Source organism: Lissotriton helveticus, chromosome 1_2 (assembly GCF_964261635.1).
Source record: "Lissotriton helveticus chromosome 1_2, aLisHel1.1, whole genome shotgun sequence".
NCBI classification, from domain to species: domain Eukaryota; kingdom Metazoa; phylum Chordata; class Amphibia; order Caudata; family Salamandridae; genus Lissotriton; species Lissotriton helveticus.
In genome coordinates, this window is record NC_136058.1 from 456,926,654 (window position 1) to 456,949,661 (window position 23,008).

Consider the following 23,008-nt stretch of genomic DNA (forward strand, 5'->3'; position numbering starts at 1 on the left):
GGCCAACTACCCCTCTCGTTAACTCCAGTAAGTCCCACACAGTGGGATTGCTAGGACATCTTCGGAGGCCATGGCCCCTGTTAGATTTGGGGGTCTCTAGTTGGCACAGGGAGGTGCTTGTGAAAAATAGGGACCCTTGCCCCTAGTCAGGGTAAGGGGGTATACTCCTAATATAACCCCTGCTCACCCCCTTGGTAGCTTGGCACAAGCAGACAGGCTTATCTCAGAGGCAGTGTGTAAAGCATTTGTGAACACATAGAGTAATCAAGTGACAACACTACAGATGGACACCAAACAAGTTGTATATTAAAAATCAGTATTCTTTATATAGATTTATCACAAGACCACTAACAAAAAAAATCCACAATACTGTACTTAAAATGGTAGGTTTAGCTTAGTTCTGTTCAGTTCTTAAAATGCAACACTTTGAGTCAATGTGCATTGGGCTTCCACAACAAAAGAATTGCAGGGATGGAAATGCGGCAAAGATCCAGTGCAAAGAAATAAAGATGGCACTTTCTCCTTGATGCGACACGCTTCCTGGTGAGGCAGCGGCATCTGCGGCAATGTCGATCCTCTCCCTCCACGATGCGGGATTCTTGACACAATGCGAGCCGCGACAGGCCCTGCGACACGCTTCCCAGTGATGCGGCAGCATCTGATACGACATCGATCCTCTACTCCTGTGACACGCTTCCCTGTGATGTGGCAGCATCTGCAACGACGTCGATCCTCTCTTCCGGCGAGGCGCTTCGTGCTGCAAAGCGGCAGTTTTTCGACATGTTTCTCGATCTTGAGTCGTGCTTCCATCTCCTTGCGACACGCAAATCCATAAAATTGTAGGCACTTCAGTAGATCACTTGAGGACCTGGTGGGTGAAGTCTGTTGTCCCTGAGACTTCAGCAGGAGGCAAGCTCTGGTCCAAGCCCTTGAAGATCCTTACACAAGTTGATGAAACTACACACAAAGTTCCTCGCTCCTTTCTTTGGCAGTCAGGCAACCACTGCAGGCCAATCCCCCAAGCAGCACTTCAGCTTAGGGATAGTCTCTCCTCAGTTTCTTCAGGTTCCTCTCCTCAGGAAAGGTTTTTTCTTGTAGTCCAAAACTGATCTCATTTCTTGGGATCAGGGTCCCAATATTAATACCCCAAAATCCTTTGTCCTCTGAGAGCAGAGGGTCCTTGGCCCAGTCCAAACCAGTTCTGGAGCACTCTGTTTACATGACTCCTTCTTTCCTTTCACAGTGCAGGGCAGAAACATCAGACGCCCCACAGGAGGTGGAGCCAGCATTGTGGAGGAAAGGTACAGTCCTGGAGCACTTTTTTTTTTTTGGGCAGAGTTTATATAGCACGAACTTGACCCGAATCCGAATCGGGTATCAGAGCGCTTTACATAGCACCAGTTATGTTACATGAGGACACACATTCATTTAGTTAGGCTCGGGGAGATTAAGTGATTTGCCCAGAATCACAGAAGGTTTAGCGTCATTACCGAGACTCGAACCCAGTTCCCCAGGTCCGAGGTCGTGCGCCATAGCCATTAGGCCAACTCCTCTCCCCTTTGTTGACATGATTCCTTCTCTCCTTTCACAGTGCAGGGCAGAGACATCAGACGCACCACAGGGGGTGGAGCCAGCACTGTGGGGGGCAGGCACAGTCCTATTCAGGTCCCAAGTGCAACTCCTCCCTCCGATCTAGATGAAGATCTCTCTATTCACCAATGGGCAGACTAATCCTGTCTCCTGGAATACCCCAGCCCTGTCACTCAAACGCCAGACAAGGAATACACAACCTAGCAGAGGCAGGCTAGGGTAGTTAGACAAGAAAATACCTACTTTCTAAAAGTGGTATTTTCAAACACAGCATGCTAGATGTACGTCAGGCATACTAAACTCGAATTTCTACCATGTTCCCTGAGTCAGTTAGGATTATAAAATGTAATAATCTAACTGCCCATTCAGGCCTATGGAGAAGAGGCAGCCTTGCAATAGTGAAAAACAAAAATGGCTGTAATTCACTATTAGGACATGCCATACACATCAGGGCTTGTCCTACCTTATACTTACAATGTGTCCTGCCCTTGGGCCTACCATAGGGGTGTCTGATATGAAGAAAAGGGAAGGTTTAGGGACTGGCAAGTGGGTGCACGTGCCCAGTCAACATGCCAGTACCAGACTGCACACAGGCTCTGCAATGGCAGACCTTAGACATATTTTACAAGGCTGCTTTTGTGGGTAGCACAACCAGTGCTGCAAGCCACCAGCAGCATTTGGTTTACAAGCCCTGGGCACACGCTGTGCACTGTACTAGGGTCTGACAGTAAAACAAATAGGCCAATCATGGAGTCACTAATCCATACATCAATTTACAATAGGGAGAGCATATGCACTTTAGCACTGATCAGCAGTGGTAAAGTGCCCAGAGTTATAAAACAGCCCATAACAGGTCAGAAAAAATCGAGGAGGAAGGAAAAAAGTTCAGTGATGACCCTGCAAAAAAGGGCCAAGTCCAACAGCCCCCTTTCTCTACCACTCTGCAAATGTGCCTCATACCAGACTACGGGAATGGGGATGAAGTCCAATTTAGTCCTGAAGGAGTTTAGGGGCCAAGAATCCCTCCTAGTAAGTCCTATGCAGCGGGATTCCTGAGCAATGGTTGGAAGCCCAGCACCCTTTCTCCACCACTTTGCAAACGCGAATACTAGTTAAAGTAGCATATTTCTGCACCTCTGACTTAGAGGTAGTTTTAATCCCCCTGCCCTATTATGGACTAGGGCCTTACAGAGGAGGTCATGCTAATCACAGGGTTACCGCAAAGCATAGTGTTCCCTAATGTATGTAGGTGTTTTCACTGTATTCTAAGTGTTTTTTAGCATAGCACTGGCTCTAGGTCTGGTTAGTAAGAGCCAGTTACCACCAGTACCCGTCTGAAAAAGTTATGGGCACAGGATGATTTTGCAACAAGGCCTCTTTCTGCTACTCTGTTGGTTCTCTCTGCACATGTCTTGCTTCTTCCTGCACTTTTCATCGTCTTTGTGGACTTCTGTTGCTTCTTTCTGCATTTCTTTTGCCTCTTTCTGTACATTGTTCCTTCTTTCTTCACATGTCCTTCCTCTATAGGCATAGTTAGAAACTAGCATTTAAAAAAGTCTTTGAAATTCACTTAAAATACCATAGGTTTCAGGCACGTTATAGTTAGGAATTAGCATTTAAAAAACCTTTGAGATTCACTGAAAAAAACCAAAGGTTTTAGCGAAAGTTATAGTTAGTTGGACATTTAACTCGTACAAAACCAGAAAAATTCCCCTGTTATAGTTAGTTCAGCCAACTATAACTCGCGCACCCGCAATGCACTGCTGACGATGACATATATTACATCACTCATAACATGGTCAGTGACATCACTGCTGACATTACTGATGCCATCTCAAATGACATCACTGATGACATCATCCATGTGATAATTTCATGCATCTTCTCACACCCTAATTTAACCTTTGATATACCCACTCTAAATTACAGACTGTCATTCTCAAAACCATAGACACACCAACACCAATAACTACATACACACTCACTGATTCTTATGTTTACACACACATCCACTCACTCATCCGTACAGTCACTAATACTTATGGTCACTCAGTACATGACTATCATATGCACTTATAAACCTATATAGACACTCACACACCGCCACTCATCCATAGAGGTAGTCACACTCCTAGTCAGTCATGCAAATAAGTAATCACACTGCCATTTACTCACCTATACAGTTATACACACACCAGCTCACGTACTCATACAAATACTAGCATATTATTACGCTCTTACACAATCACTGATATAAGCACACACTCATCCATACAGCCACTCTCACAATCACACACTCTCGCTTATAGCCATTTATATACTTCAACACACATATATACTGCCTTTCACATATGTAGTTACTCACACATGTACCACTGAGATATAAATTCACTCACTAACACACCCATACACACACTTACCCACTCATACAGTCCATCACAGATGCACTCTTGAAACCATGCACCCAGTGAATCACCCACTCACATATCTATGCACAGAGTCACACACACCCTCATCACACAAACACTCAGGCACCCATACAGATGCACAGACAACCAATAAATAACTCATATAGCCACTCATGTAGCTATTCACAAACCCATGCAACCGCTTACACACCAACAGACAGACGGATACAGACATTCACACAGTTTAGTCACTCACCCATGCATTCAGTAAGATACGTTTAATCACTCACTTACAGTCAGTCACGCACCTACTAAATCATCCATTCAGACACTTATAAACCCACTCATTCTTCAATACGCCTTTTCGTATATATATATTAAACATACTTAAACTTTACAGAAACACACAGTCACTGGATGACGCATTCAATGATGTCATGAGTGATGTCATTTGAGATGTCATCAGTGATGTCACTGACCATGTCATGAGTGATGTAATATGTGAAGTCAACCGCAGTGCATTGCGGGGGCGCGAGTTATAGTTAGCTGAACTAACTATTACAGGGGAATTTCTCTGGTTGTGTGCGAGTGAAATGTCCAGCTAACTGTAACTTTCCCCGGGAAGAGGTGTGGCGCCGCGGCCAGGGCGACTGACGCTGGGATCTGGGGATGACGGTTCGATCCCCGGCACCGGCGGCAGGTTAGCCCAGCACCTTGTGACTCTGGGCAATAGCTTGCTTAATCTTCCCGACGGCCCCCAGCGCCTAGAGACCCTTACGGGTGATTGTGCGCTTTACAAATGTGGATTATTATTATTATTATTATTATTATTAAAACCTATGGTTTTTGCTGTGGATTTCAAAGGTTTTTTAAATGTTAATTTCTAACTATAACGTGCCTGCAACCTTTGTTTTTTTCTGTGAATTTCAAAGGTTTATTAAATGCTAATTTCTAACTATAATGTGCCTGAAACCTATGGTTTTTAAAGTGAATAAATATATATCTAAATAGCTTCACCCTAAGATGCCACTGCCTAAACCTTCGACTTAATTGACAAAATTTATTTTCTTAAAGTTTTTCAGGAGCTGGGATTCCTTCAGCTGAGGGAAACACATCAAAGCCATGGATTCCCCACGACTCTATTCTTTTCTTCTAACCGTGATCACAGGTCAGTGACCTCATATGACAGAATTCACACAAATGTGCATAAGTACACTATGAATACTCACCAGAGAGATTAAATACCCGATAATTATTCATGTTATATGGACAAGTGAGATAGACATTCCGACCCTATGCATCATGGACCCCTGCAAAGCTCCACTTAATCAATCGTGCTACGCAGCTGTACTCTTGTGCAGCCACTTTACATTGCATACCACATTTATTTATGGTAAAATTACGTATTTAATAAATAAAACACATTTTATTGAATATAGGGATTTGAAAAATGGTCCGTGGTAAATACACTGCTTAAATTTACCAAAAACTATGGGGCTTATTTTCGAGAGGGTTGTGCCACGTTTGCACCGTGCAGTGTGGTGGAGGTGAGATGCAAACCTTTAAGTCAGATTTTTGAAACCACACAAAGTCACTTTGCGTGGCTCTGAGTGGCTTCTGAAATCTGGAGTACGCAACATAGCGCAGATCGCTGCTTTGGGTTACTGAGGCCTGGGCAGGCATTCCATGAGTGTTGCGTGGGTGTTCCCATGCAAAGCCCATATATTTTGATGCATCCTGGGATTTACAAGAACTTGTGAACCTGAAAATGCACCAAAATCTTATACCTTTCCAGGGGAGGTGTAAGAAGAAGAAATGTCTCTATTTCTTCTCATTTGTATCTCTTTTTATGTGTGCTGCATTCTGCACCTTTACACCCTTCTGCACTAATTGCATCCTGCAGCACACACAGAAAGAGGAATCTGCCGCCCAGGATTGTTTTTCAACTGGAAGGTGTCCCTTCTTGCAGTAAAACAATCCTTCATGTAACAAAGACAGCCTTGTGCCATGGTGCCTGCAGTGGGGATAGTATGCCAACAGGGTGTAGGCGAATGGATAGGACTGCAGCATATTGCCTTAAGTAGGGCACATTCCTGCCATTTCCCTGTCACGCAGTGCAGCGAGGTAACCTCCTGCACCACACTGCTTCAAAAGCTCATAAATGAGCCCCTACATTCAGAAATGTATTCATCCCCTTGAACTTGTAGTTCACCTGGAAAGTTGTACCAAACAAGCATTTCCTGGTGATGCACTGTCCAATCCATAGGACATATACCCTGGGCTGGTTCTCAAGAGTATAATTGTGCACAATGTTGATTTATGGACTGGAGAAATCCAGCCTGATGCACAAAGGCTTATTTTCCCTTTTCTTTTTGTTTTCTCCCAAATACCCTCCCCCTCCTCTTTTTAGAGTTTCGGGGTGATCTGGTCTCCTTCCCACTCTGAATGGGGATGAAAGAGTTCTTATATGAGATCCACTCTGCATGAATGGGAGTATGATGCTGATATGACCTCCCTTTTACATATATTGGATGCGCGGTCCACTGTCAGCGTCCACTGGAGCTGGCATAATACAGATGAAATCAGCCTCCTTAGACCCTAAAATATAAATGCCTCAGTTGGCGGGGAAACCTCACGTGGTCCCCTGTATCTGCAAACTGATACCAGGCGCATCCGCCGTCTGGGATATTCCAATCCCCACCAGAGGTACCTTCACTCATTGTTAGTCTCCTTGAGGAGACCCGCTGCCCTTCGAGGCCCGCCTCTCCCTCTAACAGGCCGGGGGGCAGGAAGCTGCAGGATGAATCCTGCGAGGCTCTGGAGCTATCCTGTGGTCCCAAAGAAGCCCAAGAGGCTCCAGTTCAGTCATTCCAGTCTGCTCCACCCACAACCAGTTGTTGCCTTTCTGGTCTCCTTGGGGCCTTATGAGGCTCTCCACTCGCCTCCGGCAGCTTGGGCTAACACGCGGGGCTCTCTTCATCATCCTGGGAGTCCCGCCCACAAATAGGCTGCAACTCTGCCTGACTTCCGCGGGGCTCTCCTCGTTCACTGAAGAGCCCCGCCCACAACCAGGAAATCTTTGCCTATCTTCGGGCGCGGCTGGAGACATCAATCCCAGCTCCGTACACGGGTCACAGGCTGGGAGTGGTTAGACGTTTTCCTCCAGACAGTCAGTGCTGGGAGCAGGACACCCCTCCAGACCATGCAGAAAGGCAGTCCTGCCAATCCACATGAGCTCTCTTCCCTCCCAGCAGCACCAAGGGAGAAGAAGGAAGCACTCCCCAAGAGCTTTCCATCAGCTGTAAAAACGCTCGCCTTGTGCTATGGTTTTTCAAGACAAGAGGGGCACCAGCAAAGTGTCCCCTGGTAGGCCAGCACATCGGGGCTCTTCTGTAAGGCAGCAGCTTCACTCCCACGAGGAAGGGAGGCCCAGGTAGCGGTTCCTGGCAGTCCGTCAGCCTGCCAGCCACACGTTCTAAGTCAGCACCAACAGCACCACCTATGTTGACCTGGTCACTCCACTACCGCACGGCCCCCGTGTGCCCGGATTCTGCTGTCGCTGCCTGCTTGGCCCTCTTACTGTCGCCTCTCCTTAGGGACCCTGCTCTCCAGGCTTTCCCTCGATCTCCAGGCTTGCCCAGGCTTGCCCTTGCTCTCCAGGCTTGCCCAGGCTTGCCCTCACTCTCCCCCGCTCCGCTTTCCCGCTCTTTCCAACCCCCCTCTGCTCCCCGCCGCTGCTCTCCTGCGGCCCTGCCCCCTTCTCCTGTCTCCCGCTGTCAAGAAGCGTACCTTGATTCCTTTGAATCCGTGGGAGCTGATGGCTTGAAGGAACTCTCAAGATGAGAATTTCCCAACTCCCCCGCACCCCTAGACTCAGAGAACTCTAAGCCCAGGAATGTAAGGGAAAGGGGAAGTGGATAAACAAGAGAGACTGCCCACACAGGTTTCTTCTACTACTCTTCTACTGGTAGCTCGTAACCTGCAACAGTAAACACAACATTACTACAGTTCCCAAAATACTACTCAGGTTTCTCAACTCAAATCACCTCTTCTAAATATACCTTTTTAAGTGTGGACTCTAGCCCCTCTCTGTAGTTGTTTTATTTTCTTTTAGTTTTCAATTGGAGTTTTTAAGATGGGTGCTGTATCAGGAATGTAGCGATTTCTACTCAGATAAGTAGATACTCCAACCAGCTGAAGATATTAAAGGTGGTATAATATTGTATCATTAATATGCATATCAAGGAATCCCCTCTGCTGGACTAACGATGAGTTTGCGTCTGACTGTTCTGGATTATAACTATTTACAATTATACAGTCTTTACATTAGCCACTTTAAACATCCTAAATTCTGTGGCAAAAGTCCGGAGATAAGCAACCTTAGAAAAGGCTCCAGAGTGTCAAGAATTCAAAGCAGCAGGATACAGGAAATAGCGGTTTCTTGGAATAAAAGTCTTACCGCTAGCCAGAAGTTTTCAGCACCACAGAAATAGAGACTTCCTACCAGTAGCTCGATAGGAAAGGAGACTTCGAGGCTGCACCGGAACTCAGAACCAATTTTGAACTGAAGAGATGCTCTCACTGACGGGACAACTGGAATCGGCAAAAGAGCTCAAAGAAGGGATTTGGTCACGGAGAATATTCCAAAAGGAATACTAACTCTGAAAGGGGAAAACAGATAGGGTTGAAGCGGTTAATGCGACACGCACTAACAGACGCGTCCAACCGCCAGGGAAATAACAGTTGAAGTGCGCCGCGCGAAATACACGAGCGCACGAAATGGCCGACAGAAACCAAAGGCTAGAACGCCAATGTTTCCAAGCAGTGGAACAACCAGGAAGTGTCACAGAAAACCTTACTTGCATCTAAACTGCGCTACTCTCTGTCTCCAATTACAAGCAGAGAGCGAATGCGCAAAACCAGCACAGAACTTAAATGTAGGTTTTGGAACTGAGCTAACAGCTACAGATGGGGACCTGACACCCGCTCCCCATTTGCCGCCCCGCTCCCGCCTCCCAGCTGCTCCTCCCTCCCACTTGTCCATAAATGGCGGGGACCGCGCATACGCGCAGCGGCCACGCGCAGTGGGCGCGCCGATTGCACGCCGAAGGCGCGCCAAAGGCAAGCCTGTCTACACCCGTCCATGCCTGGACCACTGCCAGCGCCAGAACCCCTGGACCCCGCCAGAGCCAGCCAACCCGACTGAGCTACGACGCCGCCACCCTCCACGCACTCAACACCGGCCGACATCCAGCCTGCTACAAAGCCACCACGAAACGCACCCACGGAGCCTTCACCTGCCACGCCTGCTACTTCACCTGCACTCGGTCCTGCACCGCGCCAGCCAAAACAGCCGCCAACAGCAACCACCTCAAGTGCATCCTGCTCAACACCCACTCCATCCACAGGCACACCGTCGAACTATGGGACCTCCTGGACAAAACGGCACCAGACGTCGCCTTCTTCACGGAAAACTGGATAAACGCCTCCTCAGCCCCCGACATCGCCATTGCCATCCCGGACGACTACAAGATCATCCGGAGGGACCGCGTCAACCAGACTGGAGGAGGCATCGCCATCGCCCACAGAAACATTATCCGCATCACGACGACACCGATGACACCCTCGCCACCGCAGAGCACCTGCACTTCCAGATTCACACCGACCCCAAGACCACCCTCAGAGGAACCCTCATCTGCAGACCCCCGGGACCACGCTCACACTTCAGCGAGGCCATCACAGACTTCATCAGCCAGCTCGCCCTCGCCTCCCCCGACTACCTCCTCCTAGGAGACCTCAACTTCCACCTGGAGAACGACCAGGACAATAACACCAAAGCCCTACTAGACAACCTCGCCAACCTCGGATTCAAGCAACTGGTCAACACCCCCACCCATTACGCCAGCCACACGCTCGACCCCGTCTTCTCCTCTAGCAACCACATCTCCTTCAGCCACACCACCGAGCTCCACTGGACTGACCACAGGTGCGTACACTTCAGCTTCAGGAAAACAACGACCCACCACGGCCCTCAACAAACCCCCGGAAGATGCTGGAGCAAGATCACCACCGACCGACTCACCACCTCCTTGAGCCTAAACCCTCCCACCAACACCACGGACCCCAACGAAGGAGCCCGCAACCTCACACAGTGGATCACCGACTGCGCCGACACCCTTGCTCCACTGAAAAACCCTCCCAGCAACCTCAACAGCAAGAAAGCCGCGTGGTTCACCAACGATCTCAAAGACTTCAAGAAATCTTGCCGTGACCTCGAGAAAGCCTGGCGCCACAACCAGTCAACGGATAAGATGACAGCCCTCAAGAACGCCACCCGCAAACACCACCAGCTGATCCACACCACCAAAAGCTCATTTCAGAGACCGACTGGACAACAACACCCACAACAGCAAGGAACTCTTCAACGTCGTGAAAGAGCTCTCCAACCCCAATGCCAGCAACAACGACATCAAGCCTTCTCAAGACCTCTGCAACTCTCTGACCACCTTTTTTCACTGTAAGATCGTCGACATACACGACAGCTTCAGCGCTCAGAACTCGTACCCCACCACCGAACCCACACCCCCCACCACCACCCTGTGTGCCTGGCTCCCCAGCCGATCCCTGCCCACACCACATCTTCAACAAAGCCAACTCCATCATCGCACCCAAACTTCGGGACATCATCAACAACTCCTTCATATCCGCCACCTTCCCGGAGAGCTGGAAGCACGCAGAGATCAGCGCCCTCCTGAAGAAACTCACAGCAGACCCCTCAGACCTCAAGAACTTCTGCCCCATCTCACTCCTCCCCTTCCCTGCAAAAGTCATCGAGAAAACCGTCAACAAACAGCTGACATCCTTCCTGGAGACGAACGGCTCCCTCGACCCATCACAGTGCGGATTCTGAGCGAACCACAGCACCGAGACCGCCCTCATCGCGGCCACCGACGACATCGGGACCCTGCTGGACAACGGAGAAACCGCCACCCTCATCCTGCTTGACCTTTCGGCTGCTTTTGACGCGGTCTGCCACCACACCCTCACAACCCGCCTCCACCACGCCGGGATCCAAGGAAAGGCCCTGTAATGGATCACCTCCTTCCTCTCCGACGGAACCCAAAGACTCCATCTCCCGCCCTTCCTCGCAGAAGCCACCAAGATCATCTGCTGTGTACCTCAAGGTTCCTCGCTCAGCCCCACCCTCTTCAATGTCTACATGAGCCAGCATTGTACAAGTCAGGCATGGCCCTATTTAGGGTCAGGGGCTACACCTCCCACTACTCCAAATGCAGATCAGGCCCATTCAGCCTAGCACTGACTCACACAGCCCCCCAGAGCCATGGCACCTCCTCCGTCCCTGTCACTCCAGAGCCAGACATGCAATACCCATCAGGCAGCAGACACATATGACACAGAAATGGTAACTTCTAAAAGTGGCATTTCTAAAATAGTAATAATAAATCTGCGCACACCATTACACAGCATTTATTACCACTATTCCAAACATACCAAACGTGACCACGCTACTCCTCTAATGTCAGGAATTACCACTGAAACACATATCAGGAGATCCCCAATGCATTCCTATGAGAGGGCAGCCTCACAGCAGTGAGAAACTAAATAGGCTGTTTGTCACTACCAGGACATGCAACACAGTTAAGGTACATGTCCTACCTTTTACCTACAGCGCGCCCTACCCATAGGGCTAGCTATGGCCTACCTTGGAGGTGACTGATATGTAGTAAAATGGGAGTCACAGACGTGGCAACCACTTTATTTGCCACGTCACAGCAGCAGTAAACTGCGCGCACAGGTCCTACAATGGCAGAGGCCTGAGACATGTTTGAAAGGCTACTTTGGTGGGTGGCGCAAGCAGCGCTGCAAACCCACCACTAGCATTTAATTTACTGGCCTCGGGTATATGAGATACCACTTTACAAGGGACTGACAGGTAGATTAAATAGGCCAAACAGGTGTAGGCCAATTGTACCCTGTTTTATCATAGAGAGCACATGCACTTTACACTGGACAGCAGTGATAAAGTGCCCAGAGTCCTAAAACCACCAACACCAGGTCAGAAAAAATACCAGGAGGAAGGTAAAAAGTTCAGGGATGACCATGTAAAAAAGGCCAAGCCCAACACCTTGCATCTACATTCTCATTTTTAAAATCTGCAGACTGTTGAGAAGTGCTCATCTTTACGAGGGGACCAAGCCATTCATAGCACAAGTCAACTTCCTCCATAAACAGGGCCAAAAACGAGCAATGGCGGGCATAGGCTGAAAAAACACTAAAGGACACTGAGAGTGAAAGCATTCTAGGGCTCTTGCAACTCACTTGGGGGATGGGGAGTGGTCCCCTCTTTTGGATGAATTCACACCCCGCTAGGGCAATAGTTTGAAGACCATTCTGCACGTTGATCCACAGATATTTTGCATGTATGTGCCTCTTTATATGCACTTCTATGGCCCATTTAAAGTGCTCGGTTCTTTACAACGATGTGGTGGGCACTACATAGAAGTTCAAAATAAAAAGATAAAGTTCCAAATATTCCCAGTTTCCAATTAACCATGCAACTTCATGTTAGCAGACACAGCAGATACAAACACTGTTCACAGTCTTGACACCTAAATCACAGGAAGAACACATTTCCATGACCTGTTCCTTCTCCTGCTCCCTTCAGACCACCGGTTTTGGGAATTCTCCTGCCCCATTTTCCACCCCGAATGCTTACTTAGTCTTGAATTTGACCTCTACCCATCCCCAGGAGGGGGCTGTGCCTGCTGGAAGCCTTTGAATGCCCAGGCACCGATGATAATGTGAGGGTTCCCATTGTGTAGATTAAGCAGTCCATGGACAAGTCCAGTGCCCAGTCCGGTGAACATCTTTATTTTAATGAATTAAAGCATTAGTAAATCTATTCATGCATTTAGAGTCACATTTCATGAATTGCGATCATTAATGTGTCACTCGGTACCTAACTCTCGTGGAGAACAGCTGCAACCGCAGCTCCAACTCCAGCAGCAATATCATGTGTCCATGTGTAGAACATGTAACTTCCATACAAAGGATGTGGCCTCTTTGAGTTATGCTTTGAGTCACTTGCATTATGATTGCTGATGCCCCAACATCAGTGGGCACAGAAACCCAGACCCTAATGTTTGGTGATCATATTATCTGAAACCCTGCGTGGGCTTCAGTGTGCTTGGTGTTGTTTTGATAAATTCTGTGGTCTGAGGGGTCTAATAATGAATACAGATAAAATCATGTATATGTCTTTAACCCGTTGCATGCTCGTGACGGAACCGTTCCGTCACGAGCCTCGGGTGGGCTGTGCTGGTAACGGAACGGTTCCGTCACGGCCCGCTCGCCGCGCCTGCGCTGCACGAATTCCGCGCCTGCGCTGAGCGTTCTGATGAGCGGGCGGGGCCGTGACGGAACCGTTCCGTCACAAGCACAGCTCACCTGAGGGCCGTGACGGAGCGGTTCCGTCATGAGTACGGGAGCGCCGCGCGGCCCCGTCTCCCCATTAGCGCTTCGGCGGAATAGCCGCCGCAGCTAAGGGGTTAAATCAACACAATTCATTTAAAAGTAGTATTTTATTGGGGGAGGACATTTTGGAGTGTACTGACGGTTTTGGTTATTTGGCTGTGACACTAGCCCCAAATGTATCTGGGAGCCCATAAATAAGAAATGGTCTCTTAAGCATCTCAGAACTTGCTGGAATCTTAGTAAAGGAACTTAGCCCTTCTTAAACTGAGCCAATTAGCCAGGTTCTCCAAATGTACCATGCAAAGGTGCTGGCTTCAGTCCCTTGTGGTGCTGAACTTTGGGGATTTTCAGATACTAGCTCACTTACTAATGAAGTAAATTAGTTTCTGAGGACAGTAACACGTACTCCACAAGGTACCCCCATCAAACCACTGTTGATGGATCTGGGTAGAAAAGCTATGGCACAGACGACGGATCACCCAAGAAATGGCCAGCCCTACAGCGGCTCTTAAAGGTGTTATTCCGGGAGACTGCTCTAAAAAAAATAGGATGGCTACCAAAATTTCAAACAATCTCTAGCAGCTATTGGTATGACAGCTATTGCATGATCCTTCTGTATCAACTGCTGTAATCTGAAAAGAACAGCGTCGGTAAGCAAACCTTTTAGTCGAGACACGTATAGTGGAATGTACATCAATGATGGGAATGTTTTTGGACTTTAAATCCAGCTGTTCTTTTGAGCTACACTGGGAGGGTAGATCAGTCCCCATCGATAAGAAACTATGGGTCATGAACCTCGTTAAAATTATCGCCCTTTTAGCGACAGGAAACTGAAGCTAAAATGGTGATAATGGGCTTGCTAATATGAGTAATAGAATTCCCATAGAAGCCCAGGTTAGTTGTCAAGGACATCCAACCTGGGCTTCTATTGGAATTCTATAACGCAAATTATCAAGCCCATTATTGCAGTTTTAGCGGCAGCTTCGTGCCACTAAAACAGCGATAACTTTAACGACGTTCTTGCTAATATGCCCCTATTTTTCCTATTCAGGGTGATATCCCTCCCAATTAAATACTTTACCAAAAACTGGAGTACTTATAGGGACTGCAAATGCCTTCATTGCCCACCTAGTGAGGAATCCCTTTCACATGTATTGTTTGTAAGTCCAGCTTATTTAATTACCCGGAGGAAATGGCTTTCATCTATATGTAGACCTTTGGGTTCTAAAACTAGTATTGTAGCAATGAGAATTTTAATGACTAATTGCAGTCTCTCGATTGCATGCTCGGTAGTCAAGTTTTTGGGATGAATGTGGGCTATCGGACAGCGAACAAACACCAAGTGAACGCTATGAGATTTTATTAATGTTTAAATATTTTTTGAAATATTTAAATTGGATTTTTTTGTGTGTTGTAATGTATACTGTGCCACTTATTTTTGTACTTTGGTATTATATATTTCACTCAGATAATATTGATGCTAATATCACAGTGTGTTAAAATGCATTACATTTTATTCATTTGAAATTTGTTTATGTTGCTTGCTTGCTTTTATGACCTTATTTTTCTAAATAAAGCCAATTGAATCAAATTGAATCTTATTTAGGGGCATATTTGCAAAGAATTGATGCAAAACAGCACAGTAAGCAATGTTGCCGGGCTGCGTCACCTTGAGAGATTAGAAATATGGCTGTTGGACATGGCCCGTCTTAGCAGACTTTTGCCTAAAACCTATTGATTGTATTTCTCCTGCTTTTTTCAGATTCTCCTTTTGTGGCTTGGGACTCTGGGCACGTTCCCACTGTAATGCAGTGTGAAAGTGTGCATACCCTTACTACAGATGCTAGGAAGGGGCGCTTACCTGCTTGGTTTAGGTGTTTTAACTGTGAGCACCCTGTAAAATGTTTTACCACATACCCAGGGCAGGTACTGCACTCTCTACTAGTGGACCACAGCACTGATTGTGCCATCCTCAAGAATTGCCTTTCAAACATGTCACAGGTCTGTGGGTGAGCAGCTGTGCTGAGGCTCAGGATGGCATTTCTAACATCCACTGCCATTGGATAACCACTAGGGGAAGCCATGATGGGCAGAGCAAGTGGCAAGCTAAAGGCAGGGCAGGTACACATGGGTGTTCCATGCTCAGGTAGTGAAGAACCCCTGACGGTTTCCCCCAGCAAAGAGGTTGTCTCCTCCCATGGGTCACCAAAGGGTTTTGCTGATTCTCTTTTAGTGGCCCTAGGGCTCTGGGCACCTTTCCACTATTACATGTTAGGAAGTGGTGCTAACATGGTGTTTTTAAATATGTGTCAGGCCTGTCATTGCAGGCCTGTGTGTCCGCACTTGCACCTATGGTCTTTTTAAACATGTGTCAAGCCGGCCATTGCCGGCCTTTGCATACGTCAATGCACTTATGATCTGGCTGGCCTTTCTAAACCACTGGCCAATTCCTAGGGAACCTTTCACTACCACTAGAGCACTTCTGGGGTAAGACTTAAGGGGTGAAGCAAGTGGTAGGTGACAGGAAGGACAGGCACACTTGTATCCTGCCTAGGTAGTGAAGAATACCTATGTATGTTTCACTACCTACCCTTAAGTTAACATAAGAAAATGGTTGACATTACCTCAAGCTGCAATAGAGGTTTGCAGTGGAGTAGCCCCATAATGTTTCCTTTCATTGGATTCACAATGCAAACCCTCTCCTGTGGTAAGGGTGGATTTGTCATCTATGCATTCCCTAGCGACAGCTACAAGACATTTGGCATTGAACTAGAATGACAGACCTCTGCCATTTGATCGCTGGCTGGATAGATTGGAGGCCGAGGTTTTGGCAATTGTCCTCTGGGAGCCAGAGCATTATCCCCTACTTGAGAACAAGATCTGCATTCCATGGCCTCATGGCAGACAGGGTTGAAGTTATAGGGAGACATCTGTGGTTCAAAGGTAAACTCCCTGAATTACCCCCAACTTGAAAGTCACACCTCAGTACAACTACTGGTGCCATACTTCTGCAAGGCATAGATACACTTGTGGGGACATGGAACTGGAGAACCTAGGACTGCTGGGTGCACACTGACAGAGGACTAAGTTGTGCACAAGGAGGATTGATGCCATTGGAAGGGACAGAGTACCCTTCTTGAATAGTTGATGGCCTAGACTGACTACCTGTTGCTGTGTGTCACCCTGGTGCGTGCCCTCTAAAGGCTTGTTGGCTTGCCCCCTGTTCTTTTGGGGTGTCAGGAACATCAAAGATCTCCTGCAAGGAACCCACAGCATCTAATTGTGAGACCTGCAGAGCTGTGCTCTCTTAAGTGCACACATTGTCAGCTGGATCCCAACTGGTAGCGCGGTGTGAGCATGGAGCAAAGAATTGTGCCTGGATGCCGGACTGCCTTATGTGGAGCCCCAGAAGTCTTGCCCGAATCTAAGGTGTGTGGCCCCTGCATCATGGGGCTCATAACATGCATAAGGGTCTTGTTGATGATGAGCGGAATCACTGGTTGAAGGATCTAGCTTGGCTTTCTCCATTGTGCCGCATCTTGCTCATGTGACACGCTGACTGCTTGCTCATTGCATGTGGTGACTGATTCACAGGTTTCTTCCATGGAGGTGAGGGCGTACCCGTAGTAGTGCCTCATTCTACCTCATACAGCCCTGCTAAACTTGTGTCTGTGTGTGACCAGAATTTTCTGGTGCAACCGGCATCATCATGCACCAGATGTTGTGCTTCATTTCCAGGGGAATACCGAGAATGCAACACTTCATTGTGTGTGATTGGAGTTGTCTGGTTTGACTCGTATCAATGCTCGCTGGACATGGTGCTCCGATTTCTTGGCTGCTACTTGAATGGCTGTGAGTCTGACAGGGTGCCTCCTTCTTCCCAGATACTGTACTGCTTCTTCCCCCATTTATCGATTGTTCCTTTTGAGCCCTCAGAGTGGCAGACCACCTGTCCTCTCCTCACCACGCCTGACGACTTTATGTTGCTAGGTAGTATTGCCATATCGGGCCTGGGTAGTGAGAGTGATTGACAAGTCTGAAGGAACGCTTCCGAGAGCAGTCAGAAGAGGGTAAAGCAACTACATGACCTCCATTCCTGTGCTTTGGAGAACTTGGTGGGTGCCAGAAGGCATACTGTGGAATTCATTGAGTGAGCAACTATTGCCCTCAGCCTGCTTCTGATCCGCATCCTGTGGGTGAACTTCCAGAGTGGTGGCCAAACCCCCCAGTTGTCGAATGCATCCTAATTAGTCCTTCTACCTCCCCCCACCTTCTTCCCTAGGATCCTGACAAAGTGTGACTCTGGCCGTGATCGGCCTAGTATCAGGGAAGGGCTGTTTATCTCTAACCCATGGGTGTGGTGTAGTGGGGGTTTGCTGAAAGGGTGAGGAGGGCTTGGAGCATGGGGTCTGCATTGTACTGTCAATTGGCCTGCTGGATATTAGTTGTACCCCATTATGTTGCTGTGTGCGAGAGTACCCCATACAGACCTGCCTGATATTTGTGGCACCGCGTAACAGTACCGAGTGAGTGAGTGATTGGAAGTGGATGTGTAAGGGCGACCTGTTATGCAGTACATCGCTGAGTGCTGTTGCTTTGTCGCAAGGGATCTGCCTTGTTAATATTCATGAGGCAGGTCGCAATTTGCGACCCATTGGGAGTGGCCTGCATAATTTTTATTTTCAATTGCAGCCCGTTTTCTTTAAAGAAAAACTGGATGAGATTGTTTTTTAAAAATGAAAAATATTCTTTTTATTTTTTAAGGGCAAGCAGTGGTCCCTGGGACCATTGCCAGCTTTTAAAAATATGTTCTCACCCATTCACCAAGGGGAAGGGGTCCTCTTGGGACCCCCTTCCTGTTTGCGAGTGGCTTACCACCTACTTGAAATAGGCAGTAAACTTCGAGTGTTTTGCAACCAAAACAATGGTAATACAACTCTGACATGCTATTAGGAAGGGACACCATTGTAACACCCCTTCCTAATAGCGACTCACATACAGTATTTTCCAAGTCACCAATGCAAAAAATAGCATTTGTACATACCACCACCCTTTATTGCGGTCACAAACGGGCCGATTTCCCGTTTACGACTGCAAAAATGGTTGTCGATCTGGCCCAAAGAGGCAAGCCAGGGGGGATGTGTACCCTACAAATGGGCTTGATACTTGTTATAAATGGAGCAAATATTTAGTCTAGTAAATAAAACTTTTTTTGTACAGCAGAAATAGTGAACTTGCATATTTTAAGTTGATCTCTAATGTGATAATAAGGAAAAAGGCAGCTCCATAAGACGAAACATTGGCCTAGGATCACACAGTTTGAGACCAGTTTACGGGTCAAGTACATTAAAGTTTGGAGATTCTGCCTGGCTAGAGAACCGCCTCAGCAAACCAGTTCCGGTTCCATCAGTGGCACATCTACCAAGATGTGGTCCAGTTCTGTTTCTCATTGCACTGCCACACTTTGGAATGCCTATCACAGATGCAAGCACTCTAGTGCCATGGGCCAATGGTGCCTGCATTGTGGGAAGAATAGTTGTTTTGTAATTAGGGGTCTCTCTGTGCAAAAAACTAACCTTGGATGCTTTTTAATAATTTAATATGTGCAGCAGAATACAGCAAACATGCAAAAAGGAAGTACCAAGCAGTAAACAAAGATATTTCTCTTTATTATGTCAGTCACAGGTAGGAGTACCATTTTGGCACAAACTCATGTTAACAAGTCTTGGAACATATGGGTTTGCATCACACTACATCGAAATGCCCGTGTTTTAGCCATGTGACTTCTACCTGATGCAAGGTAATGAAAGGCAGTATAATGGGATAGTTTCATTACATTTTATTAAAAAAAACATGCAAATCGTATTTGAGTGTCTTTGTAGATCCCAAAAACGATTAAGGGGCCAATTATGATGTTGGAAGGAAACTTACCGCCTGACACCATCTCGGAATCAAGACTTACCGACTCGTGGTTCCGCCCGACCGATTACGATGCGACCAAACACTGTTCAGTAATTACCATTGTTTCCTATGGGAACTCATGTTCTGCCTGACAACTGGCCATAACACACGCTACTGTGGGGAAACGAGAGGTGTAGGGAAAATAGTGCACCCCGTTGCAGACACCCCATCATATTTGCCACGCAGTGCATGGTTTTACAGTGGGTTCCTTAGGCCCCCATCAGACACCAACAGAAGGCCGCAGGATGAAGGTGGCCCTGCTTGTGGCCCCCAAATTTACTTTTCGACTGCTTTTTTGTGTCAGACAGGCTGACTCGGAAAGGCTGTTGGAAATCGATATTGTAATCCATTGGTGGGAAACACTGCCCATAGGAGTCTACAATGCAGATCCGACCGACACGGATACTCCGAGAGCCATTCGGAACCGATTCAGAATAAGTGCACAGTTTACCTTCTGACTGCGAACATTGTAATCGGTTAATCAGAATGTAAACCGACCGAGTCGCTCGGTAGGGTTCCAACACGATAGAGGAGAATCCGGCTGACTGTCGGAGCCTTTCCGACGAACATTGTGTCCGGACTTCACTAAAAAAAGAGGTTATCCATTTTCATTTTTAGTAAATCTGAGCCTTATTTTTAAAAGAGTTTAAACAATGAGCATTCTGAGCAAATCTATTGCACATCCAGTTTACTGCGACCTGCTTGATTTTTTTAGAGTCTTCCACATGCAAAAATGTGACATAATAAGTGAACAGATAAAAACAGAAATTAAGCAGCATGCTTAAAAATTTGTTTTCTGAGCTTACCCGCGACTTCAAACACAATCAATCAATCAGTAATATTTATAGAGCGCGCTACTCACCCGCTAGGGTCTCAAGGCACTGGGAAGGGGGGCGCTACTGCTCGAAAAGCCAGGTCTTGAGGTGCTTCCTTAAGGAGAGATGGTCCTGGGTGAGTTGCAGGTGGGTGGGGAGGGTGTTCCAAGTCTTTGACGCCAGGTAGGAGAAGGATCTTCCTCCGGTGGTGGCTCTGCGGGTCTGTGGGACGGTGGCAAGGGCGAGGCTGGCGGAGCTGAGCTGGCAGGTTGGCATGTAGAACGAGAGGCGGTTGTTGAGGTAATCTCAAAGAGACACGTTAGTATTAGATTCCTTACCTTAGAATATCCCCAGGCGTCAGACTGGATCCGGAAACTTTTGCTTAGCAGTACCCTTGCGCGTCGGTTGGCGTCGTCTGTGGCTCCGCGTCCGTCGTCGGCGTCGTGGGCGCCGTGATGACGTCGTCGGAGTACTTAGACGCCGCCTCCGCGTGCTGCCGTCAGTTCTTCTTTTTTCCGCGCCAGCAAGCGCAGATCTGGAAAAAGCAGTAACCCTTAGTCAACTTTTGACTAACTTTTTGCATCTTTTTGATCATTTTTCGAAGTCTTCACGACTCCGATCGGTGCCGTAGGGATGCCTGGCTTTATACACTGCGAGGATTGCGACCGCACGATGTCGGTCACGGACCCTCACCACCTGTGTCTAACTTGTCTAGGCATCGACCACGACGACAAGGCCTGCTTCAACTGCCGGGCCCTCTCTTCGAAAGCCAGACGGGAGCGGTCCCGCAGGCGACTCGAACTCCGGCAGTCGGTCCCGTGCCGCAAGAGGTCCCGGTCCCACGGGAGGTCGAGGGACAGGTCGCGGGCTCGGAGCCACCACAGTTCCGAGAGTAGGCGGCACTCCTCCGGGTCGAAGTCGTCGTCAGGTAAGAAGCATAAGAAGTCCAAGCGGCGTCATCGCTCTTTGGACTCCCCCCCGACGCTCGCGCGATGCGGCCGGGGGTTCGGGTGACACCACCCACGCGGCTCTGTCGGAGTCGTGGGCGCCGCGTCCAGCCCCATACCCTATGGTCCCTGGGCTTAACGCGGTGTCGGAGGAGATCGAGCGCTTCCTCATGGCCATGAGGAATCTCTCTCCTCCGATGGGCTCTGCAGGGCCTTCGGGCCCAGCGGACCCGTCTGGGTCCTCTAGCGGGTCGGGGGATTTGGCTCCGACGCCATCGGGTGCTTCGGCCCGACGCCGCCGACGCCTTCGGGCCCGGCGCCGCTAGGCCCCACTCTCCCGAAGCCGCCGGTGCCTTCGGGCCCGGCGCCGCAGGGTTCAGCGGCCCCGGCGCCGCCGGCGCCTTCGGGCCCGGCACCGCGGGACTCCGCTAGACCTTCTTCGGGATCTGGGTCATCGCCGGTGGACCTTACGACCTCCCCGGCGTTGGACCATCAGGTGTCGCCTACGGCACCGTCCTCGGGCGGCGCCGTCCCCGGTTCCACATTCGTTCCTGTTCCGGCGCCGGGACGGCCCCGATGGGCGCCGCTCCAGACGTCGTTTGGAGAGTTTCACTTCTATGAACAGGCCCCATTGATTGAAAACCCTGAGCATCAGGAGATGGATGAAGAAGAGGATTGGGAGGGGTCTGAGGACCCTCTGACCCGAGAGTGTCAGTCTCATGAGGACTGGGCAGGAGACCTTGGGGAGGCCAGTGGCCTGAACACCTCTCCAGACACTGGTTTTGTCTCCCCTCCTACCGTGGCTTCGGAGGAGGGGGCAACCTATAGTGTGGTATTGATGAGGGCTGCCAAGGCCTTGGGCCTTGAGCTCCCCGTTGCGGCCGTGAGGACGAATCTCCTCACTGAGGTCCTTAAACCGCAGTCAAGCTCGGCCGAGCCTCTGCTGCCCTTTAATGAGGCCTTGACCGACGTTCTTCTGGGCACTTGGTCCAAGCCCGCTACGGATTCACCCGTAGATAGGAACGTGGCCAGACGCTACCGCCCAGCCCCGGGCGACCCATGTTTCCTGTCCACCCACCCCACCCCCGAGAGCCTGGCCATCCACCCCCGAGAGCCGAGAGCCTCTAATTCCCAGACCGCGTTCCCGTTTGCTCCGCCGGACAGGGAATCCAAGAGGTATGAGCAGTATGGTAAAAAGATCTTCTCATCCCTTAGTCTTGGACTGCGGTCTTCCAATACCGCATGCCTCTTGAGCCGTTACACCCACTCTCTTTGGGATACGGTCGCGGAAGTGCTGCCAGAGTGTCCGTTGGAGGTACGGGCCAAACTCGGCCAAGCCCTTGTGGAGGGCCGGGATGCAGCCAAATATTCCATCCGGTGTGGGCTGTATACCACCGACTCGCTAGGTAGAGCGATGGCAACGACGGTGGCGGTCAGACGCCACGCCTGGCTGAGGTCCGCCAACTTTTCGGCAGATGTCCAGAACACGTTGATGGACATGCCGTTCGATGGCCGTCGCCTCTTTGGCGACAAGGCAGACCATGCGCTTGAGCGCTTTAAGGACTCCAGGGCTACGGCCAAGTCCTTGGGCCTCTTGGCCCCACGCCAGCAATCGTCTGCTTTTCACTCCTTTCGTGGCCACGGAAGGGGTGTACCCACACGTGCTGCCAGCCACGCTCCGCAGGGCAATACCCAACGCGGTGGCGGCCGTGGTGTGGTTTCGGGGTTCAGTCAGGTCTACATACTCTGCTAAAACTCACGAACACCTTAGATTAGAAGTTGGCACGGAAAC

General features: G+C 49.0%; 1 protein-coding gene across 6 annotated transcripts in view; it reads left to right on the forward strand.

Annotated features, from left to right (window-relative positions):
* Positions 1 to 23,008, forward strand: part of LOC144807723 (uncharacterized) — a 1,505,442-nt gene that overhangs the window by 1,431,274 nt on the left and 51,160 nt on the right. For all 6 annotated transcript variants that reach the window (XM_078673385.1, XM_078673387.1, XM_078673384.1 and 3 more), the window contains one exon: positions 5,073 to 5,166. In XM_078673385.1, coding sequence (XP_078529511.1) covers positions 5,121 to 5,166 — 46 coding nt within the window. In that variant the 5' untranslated portion in view covers positions 5,073 to 5,120. The remainder of the gene's footprint in view (positions 1 to 5,072; positions 5,167 to 23,008) is intronic.